At 39.2% G+C, this 14,490-nt stretch overlaps 1 protein-coding gene across 4 annotated transcripts in view; it reads left to right on the top strand.

Annotated features, from left to right (window-relative positions):
• The window catches only part of LOC108674806 (tensin-1), a 205,180-nt gene that overhangs the window by 181,313 nt on the left and 9,377 nt on the right, over positions 1-14,490 (top strand). For all 4 annotated transcript variants that reach the window (XM_047884582.1, XM_047884581.1, XM_047884583.1 and 1 more), the window contains 7 exons: positions 1,651-1,964; positions 2,280-2,406; positions 4,937-5,044; positions 7,325-8,188; positions 10,114-10,259; positions 12,912-12,986; positions 13,897-14,123. In XM_047884582.1, coding sequence (XP_047740538.1) covers positions 1,651-1,964; positions 2,280-2,406; positions 4,937-5,044; positions 7,325-8,188; positions 10,114-10,259; positions 12,912-12,986; positions 13,897-14,123 — 1,861 coding nt within the window. The remainder of the gene's footprint in view (positions 1-1,650; positions 1,965-2,279; positions 2,407-4,936; positions 5,045-7,324; positions 8,189-10,113; positions 10,260-12,911; positions 12,987-13,896; positions 14,124-14,490) is intronic.

Raw genomic sequence — 14,490 nt, 5'->3', positions numbered from 1 at the left:
TCGACCACAAAATAATTCGATCGGTGTTCCCAAGCATTCGTAACCGCGGTAAAACACTTTATTCGACCACAAAGTAATTCGGTGTTCCCAAGCATTCGTAAACGCGGTAAAACACTTCATTCGACCACAAAATAATTCGGTGTTCCCAAGCATTCGTAACCGCGGTAAAACACTTCATTCGACCACAAAATAATTCGGTGTTCCCAATCATTCATTACCGCGATAAAACACTTCATTCGACCACAAAACAATTCTGTGTTCCAAAGCATTCATTACCGCGGTAAAACACTTCCGTCGACCCTTAAACTATCAGCTTTTCCAAAACATTAATTGATAATATTTAGATTGATGTGCCAGAAACATATTTCCGTTCAATTTACCTATTGCTAGTTTCATCTTGCAGAAATTTGTCAAGAAGCCTCAAACACAATTCCAAAGTAACAGATGAGAATTCGGGTTAAAAAAGATTAAGTGTTAAGATTTTTGGTATTGCATTAAACGTCAGTGAGTGACCTTTCAATTCACGACGGGCTATTTTAATATTTAATTTACTTATATTTGTACAATAATAACCTCACGCTGCCATCGCTAAAATTAGGCTACAATGAACATTTATGGATAGCTTATAATAAAAAATAATTTACAAATCTTACGATACTACCCATCATAGCTAGACATATAAGTGTACAGGCAAGTATAACCTACAAATGAGACATTAAAGTCAGTACGGGAGTTATTTGATCAGAACTTTGGCGAACTTGAGTTATTTGATCAGAATACATTCGGCGATCGGATTATTGATCGCATTTATAAGCGGTGACCAGGCAATGGTAAAACGCAGTCTGTCCCCTATCCTCTACCGTTCTATACTAATTCAAATAATTGCATATAGGCTGGAATAATCTGCTTATGTCATACTGTTCATTTGTTTCATTTCGAAATTCTGTTTCCGGTTTTAATTGTTAAACACAAGTTTGTGTTTGCTGACCATATCTTTACTGCATCTTGCATTTCCTTTCTCTTTAATCAGTACGGAAATAACAAAGAGTGAACATAATCTGCACAAACATGACTGATTCATACTATGAATGGTCATTGCGATCATTGGCGATTAACGGTGTCTGTACTTCTTGTTTCAAGAACCTAATTCTGCACGACTCACGTCTTACTAACATCGCCCCTACGCTCAGGTAAGACTTCCGTTTGCAACTTTTTCAAATTTAAAAATGTTGACTTTAACCATATTCTTTTTCTAAATAACGGCTGGAAATCCTTTTACTTGCACTTGTTCTAAATCTATAGACACGCGAATATATCCTGAACGGATGGCTGGAAAGCTCTTGCGTTCCTCTAACTACAGCACACGTGGTTTATTCTGGTTAATAAATTTGAATTTATTTATTTGATTGTAAAATAGTCTGCATTGAAAGTTGGTATTTTCATGTTGTTTTATCGTATAAGGTATATGGTATATGGAATATGATATATGGTATATAGTATATGGAGTATTCTTACCCTACTCTAAACTTTTATTCCAAATTATGGGTTGCATATCTTGTAATATTGCCTCTAAAATGAAATAATATCAGTTATCGAATAAAATCATAATAAATAGAATAATGTTTACTACTGATACTTCTTTTTTTGCAGCACTACAACCGAACGAACACTACGAATACCTCATCGTCGTTCTCGGGCGTTAGTCGCTACGGTCGCTACGGTGACTTTGAAGACGGTTACGTCTCAGATACGACATTGTTCTCGGACACTTCACGGGAGTCATCACCCACGAAGCATCACCCATACTCACCCCTGAGCGTGTCCACGGGTTACAACAACACCCTGAACTCCAGGGACACCGCCTACAGGAGGAGTGCCAGTGCCAGGGAACATTCCGAGCCTTCATCACCCAATGTGGCGTCCAAGACCGCGACCCACAACTTTGCTAGAGATCGGCTCCAGAGGTGCGTTGAGTTTTGAATAAATCTCTGAAATGTTATTATAAGATTGAATGTGCATCATGCCGTTCAAAGGTGCGTTGGTTATTGAATAAGTCTTTGATATGTTATTATAAGAATAAATGTGCATGATACAACATGCCGAATTGGAATTCTGTTGCTACCCTTTGTGCTATCAACGGATCGTTTCACTTAACATTCAACCAAATTTTTTATTACATTTCAAGTTTAAAATAATATATCCTAAGCTACTTGATAAACCGTTCTATCGTTTATAACCAACATTAAAACTTTTCAATTCATATATTGTTATATCCCCAGACTGAACCAGCACTACGCTAACACCACCAAGACTCTGTCTCTGTCACGCAAATATTCGGACGCATCGCATGACCGCGAGCGGCCGTTCGTGAGCATCAAACGCGCGTTCGCCTCGGACAGGGGACGGGTGAGATGGCAGGGGTTCCTGGGTGGAGAATCATAACTCCAGTCTCCAGTTCAGGGTTCCATCGCTGTGGTGCATCATAACTACTAGCATTACTGTCTTTGTAGTCTTTGTAATGGTGGCAGGATTCGCAGGAATGAATGTAAAGTTACAGGCGCAAGGAATTTTTGTATTTGTCTACCGAATGAAAATACATGACAGTCGAAAGATATTTTTGTAGCATCATAACTACTAGGATTACTGTCTTTGTAATGGTGGCAGTAATGAAAGTAAAGTAACAGACGCAAAGAATTTTTGTAGTTTTGTACCGAATGAAAATACAGCTACAGTCGAAAGATATTTTTGTAGTGGTGTACTGAATGTAAGAACTGTTACAGGCAAGAGAAAGTACAGTTCCAGACGAAATAATTTTCTGGAATGGTGGGACGAAAGAAAAATTGTTCCGGACAAAAAAAATTTTGTAGTGGTGGGGCGAAAGGAAATACAGTCCCAGATGAAAGAAAATACAGTTTTGTATTCTGATTTATAATATTCCAGCGAACGCAAGTTAATCCGTCGTGTGTCATGCTCCCTCCATATTGGATTCGCGCGTCTCGAAGCAGTCCAGATTTAGGCATTTTGCGTTCGGTTTCAAACTGAAACGAGATTACAGCTCGAGTGTCCTGATGTTGTAGTAAGCATTAATTATTTACAAGTATATTTGAATATATTTATATGTATTTAATACACATCATCCAAAACGTGATCGCTGTTCAAATGAAAGGAATCGATCGACAATTCAATCGCACAACATACAAACATCGGTTCAAACTATGCCTGTATAGATGCGTCATCTGTCTATCGAGACGATCTGTGTTATGGATTTTGTACATTTAAAATAAATTTGTTTGTAGAAGGTTGGTATTCGCTACAGTTCGTATGAAGGCTTAGTAACGCGAGATTTTCTGCAAGTTGACTAGATTCTAAAAGTTTATTCTATTCTAAAAGTGGATTCTATTCTATTCTTGTTTAATGTTGAAGTAGTTTTTATTTTGCTGACTATTGACAACTACGGAAAATTATTTCCAAAACTCATTATTAAGAAGAAAGGTTCAGCAAATATTGCTACTTCCTCGTATTTCTGTACTTAACTGAAAAATTATTGTCAGTATTTCTAATGGAATCTGATTTTCGATGTACGGGCGATGCGGAAAGTACTTTGAAGCTACTACATCCCGATTTCCTTTATAAAATCAAGAATATTATTTAGCCTCTGAGCTAAGTTAATTTTGACAGTTGTAGCAAGATATCAGTGTTTACAAGTTTTGTACTTAACATCACGTATGGTGCTGAGTTAATATCAACGTCTGAAGCGTGTTGTGATCTTCCGTCTCTTGCTATTCTTGTGTCCACTTTATCTCAAATAAAAGCGGATTTATCAATGTTAATATCTTGACCAGTCTTATCATTAGATCTGGTTTATTATTAGTTCTGGTCTAGTAAAATTCTTAAATGTATTTTATGTTGCTGCTACATGATGCAAAATATATGTAACTCCCTCAGTAAAGAGTTATATGACGGTGTTGTAGTAGCTATTAGTTCTGCAGCTCTGAATACTGGCTTCCAGCACGTAATATTTCATACAGTCATGGTTGAAGGTTCTGACTGTGATGGTCATGGTTGAAGGTTCTGACTATGATGGTCATGGTTGTAGGTTCTGACTGTGATGGTCATGGTTGCAGGTTCTGACTGTGATGGTTATGGTTGAAGGTTCTGAATGTGAGGGTTATGGTTGAAGGTTCTGAATGTGAGGGTTATGGTTGAAGGTTCTGACTGTGATGGTCATGGTTGTGATGGTCATGGTTGCAGGTTCTGACTGTGATGGTCATGGTTGCAGGTTCTGACTGTGATGGTCATGGTTGCAGGTTCTGACTGTGATGGTCATGGATGCAGGTTCTGACTGTGATGGTCATGGTTGAAGGTTCTGACTGAGTGCGGGCGTTGAGGTTCTGTTTGAGAGTTGTCGTTAAATGTTCTGTATTTTAGGTATTTTTAGTCCTAAGACCGCACTACTATAAAAAAATTCAAGAGTTTGTAGTTCCGTCAGCCAATCACTGACTGCTTTTCAAGCTAAACCTACCAATCACAGACGAGAAATCGGCCGATGAGTGCACTTCGGCCGCTACGTGTAGCTTGAGACAGTTTATATAGTGCGGTCTCTGATTTTTCGTTTTCCGGTTACTATTTCTAAGGTCGAAGTGGTCTCGTCAATAAACTGTCCAACCTTGCACAGAACCGGTTATTCGGATTATCCAAGCATGGTGCTCCAAAACAATTGTTGCTGGGTTACATTAAATATAGAATTTCCCGTCACTGCGAAGAGAGTTCGTTATTAAACATCGAAGAGAGTACGTTAATGTTCATATAGAGGAGCGCTTGTTATTGACGAAAATCCTATTCTAATGGAAGGGAAATAGTAATTTTTGTAATTATTATACATTAACGATCAAACTTATTAACAAAAAAATAAATAATAACTTATCGTGATTTACAGGACTCAGCTTTGACTCAGCTGCAGTCAAATCCTCTGGGTCACATCAACTACCATCACTCATCGTCACCACACCAGGGAGAGGGACTTCTCACCACCCTGCACCACCAGGTGAGTTACTTTCCTATTATTATTAATTATAATTACATTATTTTCTTGTTAGCCTATTAATTTTTACCCAAAATTCCCGTTACCGTTGAAATCTATAATTACGTATCGGTTGTGAACGCGTTCGTTACATCGTTTTTTTCCTAACGAAATTAGGCAAAATCGTCAATATTTAGCTGCTTTAACAAACCGATGAAACTTCACTTGAAAAAAATCAATGGGCCATGCTGTCCAAATAGTGACACACTCTCTGTTCGTAGCACTGATACCTCATTTAGACAAACGCTCACTCCGCTCATTTTCCTGAGTGTACGTATAAATACAATGAATGCTAAGTGGTACGTAATATCAATAAATTTGCCACCTTTAAGTGATAGTCTTAAAAATCTAGATTACATACAAGTTGGTACGATAAATGTTATTTTTATACTAGTTAATAGCAATGGCTAGAAGTCTTAAATTAGCCAAATTATGTAATACGCAAATAATGCTCTATTAGACACTCCTTCGTAAATCCTAAAGTTTTTACTTATCTTTATTATTACTGTATTTATCCTAATTCGAACTTCTCCGCTTTACCTCTCGATCTTATTCCTATTCTCTGTCTTCCTACTCTTATTTTCTTAATCTTCTAGTTCTACCTTCACAAATATACTTCGCTCATGCTCCTATTATCGCCTTTTTTCATTATAGTATTTCTGTCTTAGAAAATTTATTTTCTTGATTTTCCAATTTTTTAAATTCTTTCGTCACAAATTTACTTGACTTCGCTCATGAATTTCTTATCGCCTTTTTTTCATTAAAAGTTCGGCGTCGAAACCTTGAGACAAATTTGATCTCACAAATTTAATCTTAATCTAAACTGCATGCAAGTTCTTCTATTTCACTCTTCTTTGCTTCTTTAACTCGTGAACTTTTTCTACTAATAATTATGCGCGTTATTTTCTTACTAATTATACGCGTTATCCCTAATGACAAATTTTGTATTAATTCAAATGCATTTGAAAAAATTTGCTTGTGCATAACGAAAATTTTTGCCTATGAATTTTCTTTAACTTATGCAATCGTTAAAGGTTAAGTATATTTTCATAACAAATCCGTAACATTTTTTTTACATGTTTACTTATGGGCGAATTTCTAGAAAATCTAACAATATTGGAGCATTTAATTCTGGGGTGTTTCAGCGCCCATTTGATTATTAATAAGATGAGTAATTTGAAAACAAATAATATGCCGAGAAAATCCATCATAATTTCATTGTATGATAAAATAATGATAAATTTCTTTGGCATTTACTTTGCTTTGAAATTCTCGATTTTTATTTCGTGGGTAACTTTGGATCTAAGCAAACTAGAGATATACCTGCATATTACTGTGACAAATCCTTACATTGGTCTGGCAGTTCTGAATCAATCAACGTGCGCATCTGAGTAACAATTTCTACGATGTTAGACTCCAAAACCAAATTTAGTAGTACGAGTTATTTTAAGTCAAATTTTACACTTTTACCGCTAGTGATCAATTTCGAAACATGTTGAACTTCGTGCGATTCTAAAACAAATTTACAATTCTTTATTCTGCAATTTTATTTATGCATACATGAAAATGTATGCATAAATATTATTTTGTATTTATAAATTATATATAATTTTGTATTTATAAATAAATTATACATAAATGTATTTAATTCAGATAAAAATCACATGAAAATGTGTGTATTAATATCATTTCCGCAACAAAATTAAAACGGCGTAAAAAATAATATGGGGGAATCTGTACATTTGAAACTCAAACATAAATAGCCGATTATAAGTTTTCTTGGCCGTGTTGTCGGTTGTGGCAATTTTTTTAAATAAGGGCGAATTTTGTGCAAAAATTTCCAAACGTGAATGTTTGCTCCGCTTTCTTGTGTATTTTCTATTATTCTACTAAATTTTAAATACATTCTTCTGCTCTATTAATTCTGCTTTATAAATATTGAGGCGCGTAACGTTTACTGAACTGGCTTAATCAAGATCAAGTCGCCTTTTATGTTATAATTCCTTTATATATGCTTGAATTTTGGGCAAATTTTCAGAACTAATGCTGATCAAATTGTTTGTACGATCCGCGCTCTACCGTATCTGCCCTGCCTTTTGGGCAATACTGCTTAACTTTCTACATTTTTTGTTCTGGATTAACTGACCTGCCAAGTCTAGGTCTGGACTACCATTCCCACCTCACTCCATCCACTGTAGACTAACGCTCATGCTTTTGCTCCTTCGTTGCTGCCTGGGCTTCCAGACGAAACATTCACCAGCTTCTGCTTCTACCTCTTCTGCTAAAGTGTCACACGCTTTTTCCACCGCCACCGACAACCCCCGCAACGTCACGCCTGTCACAGCAACTTCTTCAGTTCATGAAGACGACGTTACTCGCGCTCGTAACGCTTACAAGACTTACCTCGCTTCAATAGCTGCTAACAAAGTTATCCCGAATAACTATGACGACGCGCGCGCTTTCGTTGCTGCAGATAAGAACGTCTTCCGCGAGCGATCTTTGGATATGTCAAACTTGCGCAAAGCGCCTTCGTCGAATTACATCGACGATGCTGCTGCCAACGACGCATCTCGGTATTACAATATGATAATTCCAAATGTTATTTCCGACGCGTTGGCTTGTACACAAGGCACTTCAAACAATGCTCCATCTTCTAACAAGAAAACGCTTCCAAACGACCTCTACTTCGCATCCGACAACAGGGTGTACAATATCACTGGGTATACCAACTCGCTGGACAGAGGAGTGCACAAGCGGCTATCATCCCTCAATCATTTTCGTATCGACTCATCGTTGAAACACAACAATATCAACAATGTCATCCCGGAGCCGTACTCATCGACGTTACCTAAAACCCTGAACCAAAGTTCAGGTCAAAGTTACAACTTGAGGAGTTACTGCAACGGCCCCAAGCCCAGCCAAAGCAGCGCCAACACTAGTTCCAGTTCAGGGGCTCCTGAGAGTTCAGAGAACAAAGACTCTGAGAGCAGCACTAGTGTGAGCGTTAGTTGCTCTAGTGCCAACGATTTCATGCTAGTATCAGCACCTGAAGGTTTCAACAACTGTACTTCAAGCGTTGTGTCTGCTGTGTCGCCTGTCAGTCCTAAGGTCAGGGGACTCGCGTTGTACAAACCGTCCTCTAAATTTGTCGTGAATATTTTCAAATCCACTGCTTGTCATTTGTGCTGTTCTGTATATAAATGTCTGCTTCAAGTCCTAAGCGTTGTACAAACTCTTGAAATTATTTTTGGAGTTTTTTTTTAATTTTTCAAGTATACACTCCGCAATTTTCTACTCTCGGTTGTACAATTTCCTTGAATTTACCAGTATATAATTTGAAATTTCTCCGAACTTAAGCTAATAGCCATCGTAAGGTCACTTCACAATATGGATTTAGCTAGAAATTCTACCGGAATTATGCTCATAAAAAAAATTATTCACCGATTTTCCTTTCAACTACGTAATATTATTATTTATTTATATTTTAATAAAAGAAGGAATCAACCATTTACATATGTTTTTCTTCGGTTACAATTTAGAATGAAAATACATTCCAATTCAAATCTAATCATCTCCTTTCATATGAACATTTCCTTTATATGGTGAATGAATGCCGTCGCAAGATTACCTGAGCGTTTCATTGTGTATGAATTATTGTGAATGTACGTTGTGCGTCACGCATTCGGTCTGTCGATGTCGCTGTTTGTTTGTAAATTGCGAGTCTGTAGCGAGATTCTGGACAAAATAACTGTGGCTTTCTGTGCTAATTTTGCGTGTTTTTTCTTTGTTGTTTTCAAGCTCATTTTTTTTTTTGGTATGGTGTCAACGAATTCCCTGTGTCTTAATTTATGTTTTTTTTCTTTTTATTTATTAAAATCACACTCATTTGCATGATCTGCTCGAGAATCTTCCTCTGTCTCTTTATGATTTGGTTAATTTTGAAGTTAACTCTTCATTTATCACGCATTGAGATAGGTTTATATCAAAGTATAATTTATGCGCCTGCTTATGCATGCGATATTGTTCTGTGTGCCCTCAGCTTGCATGGTTATAATTATTTATGAAATTTTAATATCTCCCTACTTATTATGTCAATTGTGTGATATGCATCTTGATCGTGTATGTTAACCTTGACAACTTGAAATTGTACTATACTTCACCTTCACCAAAATTGTAAATTTTGATTGCATTCAATCTAAAAGCAATTTCTAATAAATTAGGTGGCAAATTTTTCATTGCTACTCCAATGGTATATCAAATTATCTCAAATGAACAATAGAGATAAACTACCTACTGCTAGCAGTCGTCACTAGCCTCAGTCGGCGCCGTGGTGTGATGAAGTCAACATATGTTGTGCTCCCTATCATGATCAATTCTTTACAAAACAAAAATATTTGTTATCATGACAGCTAATTAACTGAAGTGATTTGTTCTCATTGCTCTTTACTGGTGATTCCTTTTTCAAACTTTTTGACATATCAATAATAAAATTTAGTTTATTGAATTTGTGCATAGGACAAATTCTGTTCAGGTAAGCCACTCTCTTCCAATCGTCGTGTCAATGTCACCAACTGTGTAATTTTCCTTGCACTTTCTTCATATTCAGTTGTATTATTTTCATTAAAGTTTCATTGATGTAAAATTGCACCAAATGTCGTGATGTCTATTCTGTTAATGTACACATCTTTTATTTGTGATCTCGCATACACCACACTTATCTTGTCTGGTTACTTTAACGTGTAACTGCGCTTGTATTCAATGTTTCCCTGTACATGACAGCGAAGTGTCATTATCCTTCTCATTTCCTCTCCCTTGTTCCCTCCTTTCACCTTTTCTTTGTTCAGCCTTCTCCTTTTCCTTGTTTCCTGCCTTCTCCCTCACTTGTCCCTTGCCCTCACTTGTCTCTTGCCCTCACTTGTCCCTTGCCCTCACTTGTCCCTTGCCCTCATTTGTCCCTTGCCCTCACTTGTCCCTTGCCCTCACTTGTCCCTTGCCCTCACTTGTCCCTTGCTCTCACTTGTCACTTCCCTCAGCCCGGCGACGAGGGCGCTTGGCAGAGCGACTGTGAGGGCGGAGTGGGCGGCGCCCACCGCCCCATTACTCCGGGCTTCCCGCCGTCCACGCCCACCACGCCCTACCTCAACCAGGGTCTGCCGCCCAAAAGCCCCACCATGCAGCGGTGAGTAACTAAACTATTGTGACCTGATAATTAAAACATTAGCAATGGTTGCAACCTCTCCGCACCAAGGTGAGATCCTGTGAGTGACGCAACCTACACGCTGTAGGAAATCCGATTCCAACCCCTTACTGCCCAGCCCCTTCCCTACAGCCCAACACTTTCAAACAGCCCAACTTCCTCACCACAGCCCAGCCCCTTCTCTGCAGCCCAACCACTTTCAAACAGCCCAATATCCTAACCACAGCCCAGCCCCTTCTCTACAGCCCAACCACTTTCAAACAGCCCAACTTCCTCACTACAGCCCGGCCCCTTCCCTACAGCCCACCAACTTTCAAACAGCCCAACTTCCTCACTACAGCCCAGCCCCTTCTCTACAGCCCAACCACTTTCAAACAGCCCAATATCCTCCCTACAGCCCAGCCCCTTCCCTACAGCCCAATATCCTCACTACAGCCCAGCCCCTTCCCTACAGCCCAATATCCTCACTACAGCCCAGCCCCTTCTCTACAGCCCAACCACTTTCAAACAGCCCTATTTCCTAACCACTGCCCAAGCCTCGCCACGCTCTGTAAGTGTACGGGTTGCACGCGTCGCTACGTTTAAGGCTCATTAAGTTGTTGATCTCTGCCCTTACCTCATTAATTTGCCTGGGTGGTGTGTCATTTACATGCACAACTATTTATAAACTGTTTTATTAAGTTGTCAGAAAAAATTTCTTTGGCAGTAACTCGTCTGCGAAATAAAATGGCAAGAATGCAAAAAATGCAAATTTTTTATGCTTTATTTTCTAATTATGTTCAGAAACCGTGTTCTGTCATCTTTCTGCAGTGCAATTTTTGTGATTTGCATGTTCGTTCAAGGAGAATTAAGCATGAAAAATAAACAATTATGGAGAAGCTGCAGGCCCCAAAAGTTTGTAGTTGTTCTCTGCATGTTGTTGTTGTTAACGGAGGAAGTGGTATCAGATTCATTAATTATGTTGAGAAACGTTTTTAAATAATAAGTTTGAAGCTGAGGAAACCCGCATACGTGAGACGTACTGTTAAAACTATTATAGTAAAGCATTACGTCTAAACAAATCAAAATATCATTAATATCACTGGACTAATTAAACCATGTAAACTTTTTACACAGTAGTCATTTTGAATAATCGCCTCGGCTTTCAATTATTTTCTGCCAGTTTATTTTTGCATGTCTTGCGTTTTTGTGATGTTGTGCATTCACTGAGAAAACAGACGCGTCATTTCCTGAATCAGCATTCAATTCTGTTGAGCATTCAGTTTATTTTCATCTCGGAGCCATTGTGGGCTCCAGCTTCTTGTTGTCGTCTTGATATGTGGTTGTGGTAATAAGCGTGTGGTTGTGGTCCAACTGAACATGTGGTTGTGGTAAGCGTGTGGTTGTGGTCCAACTGAACATGTGGTTGTGGTCCGACTGAACATGTGGTTGTGGTCCAACTGGACATGTGGTTGTGGTTAGCGTGTGGTTGTGGTGCAACTGGACATGTGGTTGTGGTTAGCGTGTGGTTGTGGTGCAAGCAACTGGACATGTGGTTGTGGTCCAACTGAACGTGTGGTTGTGGTCCAACTGAACATGTGGTTGTGGTAAGCGTGTGGTTGTGGTCCAACTGAACATGTGGTTGTGGTCCAACTGAACATGTGGTTGTGGTCCAACTGAACATGTGGTTGTGGTCCAACTGAACATGTGGTTGTATGTGGTTGTGGTCCAACTGAATATGTGGTTGTGGTCCAACTGAACATGTGGTTGTGGTGCAACTGAACATGTGGTTGTGGTCCAACTGAACATGTGGTTGTGGTGCAACTGGACATGTGGTTGTGGTCCAACTTAACATGTGGTTGTGGTCCAACTGAACATGTTGGTGTGGTCCAACTGAACATGTTGGTGTGGTTCAACTGAATATGTGGTTGTGGTCCTACTGAACATGTTGGTGTGGTTCAACTGAACATGTGGTTGTGGTCCTACTGAACATGTGGTTGTGGTCCAACTGAACATGTGGTTGTGGTCCAACTGAACATGTGGGTGTGGTCCGACTGAACATGTGGTTGTGGTCCAATTGAACATGTGGTTGTGGTCCGACATGTTGTACATAATATAGTGAAGTCAACTTCTGTCTTGATGTTCACTGCTGCCATCATCTAGACCTGAACTTCTACCCATGCTAGGATCGTAATCTTGTATTTATCTTGTATGTATTGCACTCGTGTTCCTCAATTATTAGTGTATCATAATTATTATTATTTATTTTAATTGCATCTTCACTATATTTGGCCGTATTGTCAATAAAATCTCGGGATATTTTTTGCCTCATACGAACTTGTTTGGATTTTTGGTAATTTGCTTTTGAATTGTTGCTCCTCGTCCTAATTTACGTTGCTTTCGTGTTGCAATTTCCGTTGTTGAAGTTAATTCCGGCATAGTTGTTGCGTGCTGCGAGTGCTCACTAACCTGGCCCATACTTTCAAAAAAAGTTAAGAGATCGTAAGTTCATCGGCCAATCATTGACGGCCTTTCAAGCAAAATCCGCCAATCACAGACAAGAAAATAGAGCGTAAGTACTTACGTTCACTTAGCGAGTTTTGAAAGTATGGCCCCAGGAAGGTTCGTCGCTAACCTGCTTTGCATGACCTGCAGACGAGCTCATCTCGGCCTGTCTTCCCTTAACAATCAGCGACCTGCTTCTGCTGCCAGCACTGCCAGCAACAACAGGTTAGCCTGCCTCTCTATCTTAGTGTCAGCTGCCAGCACTGCCAGCAACAACAGGTTAGCCTGCCTCTCTACCTTAGTGTCAGCTGCCAGCACTGCCAGCAACAACAGGTTAGCCTGCCTCTCTATCTTAGTGTCAGCTGCCAGCACTGCCAGCGATCACAGCCTGTTGCCAGCTTCCTTTAACCATGAGCTCTCATGAGTAGCCGTATGAAAAATGTCACAATTATTAATGCCCGTGCAATGAATCATTTCTAACTATCTATTAGCAAAATTTTATTTTAGCTGTGAATAAAAAGTATTATTTGCCTGCAGAAATAAAAAGGCACATTTTTTAATCTCCGTGTGTAACGTAATTCATTTTTCCTCCGTCAAAGTCTCGTAACCGTTTTTATCGTTAAATTTTAATCTACTTTTAGATTCGTGTATAACTAAACCACAATGTTTGATGTCCATACATCACATTACATCATTCATCCTACAGCAATCATTCATCATCAATAAGTGGTATAATTAACTCGTAAATAACAAACGTCTCATTTCAGTGTTCGTAAGTAACTCAAATCATTCGTCCTACGCAAAGATTCGTAACCGTTGTACTTCAATAATTATATATTAAATAAAATCATACAGTCGTGTACCCTATAAATTAACCCTATAAATTATAAATGCATTATAATTCCCCATGCATTACACCACTACCTCGTTCGTCCCATCTTACATTCACGTATAAATGCATTACAATTCCCCTTGCATTACACCACAACGAAGTACGTCCCATCTTACATTCATGTATAAATACATTACAATTCCCCTTGCATTACACCACTACCTCGTTCCTCCCATCTTACATTCACGTATAAATGCATTACAATTCCCCTTGCATTACACCACTACCTCGTTCCTCCCCCAGCAAGGACCAAGTTGGGATGGGGATGACCTCGTCCTCGCAGTATCGCAGCACCTCCCCTCACAACGGCCACGCTAGCCCCGCGCCTTCCCTCTACCAGGGGCCCAGTCGCCGGTCTTCCCTCACTTCCCTCAACGACAGCGGAGGCCATGACGTCATCCACAGCCATCCTAAGTTCGTCAAGGATATTTCCAAGTTCTGGTACAAGCCCAACATCAGCAGGGATGAAGGTTAGCTTAATTATCTTCAGTTACCTATAATTCCCACCAGACATCTGACGTTGGAATAAAGTTGAATAAATGTTGTATAAATTAAATCAACTCGGAATCATCGTTTTTAGCGCATTTTCTCCTTTATGGAAAAAAGGCGCTATTGTACTTGTCATGTCCGTCCGTCCGTCCGTTCGTCCGTCTGTCTGTCTGTCTCTTTGTCTGTCTGTCCGTCCGTCCGTGACTTCACGGTTTTCGTCGACGAGAAAATGCGCTCTCTGTCACTCGCTGCAATGAGTACTGAGTTATATTTTTTAAACTTTATGTGCCTGGACGAAGTATAAATTCTTTACGTGTAGTGCGAGCAAGGTGAAATCATTGATATTAA

The sequence above is a fragment of the Hyalella azteca genome, unplaced genomic scaffold (assembly GCF_000764305.2).
Source record: "Hyalella azteca isolate HAZT.00-mixed unplaced genomic scaffold, Hazt_2.0.2 contig15661, whole genome shotgun sequence".
NCBI lineage: Eukaryota > Metazoa > Arthropoda > Malacostraca > Amphipoda > Hyalellidae > Hyalella > Hyalella azteca.
The sequence above is the reverse complement of the archived record's forward strand: the minus strand, read 5'-3'. Positions and strand labels throughout refer to the sequence as shown.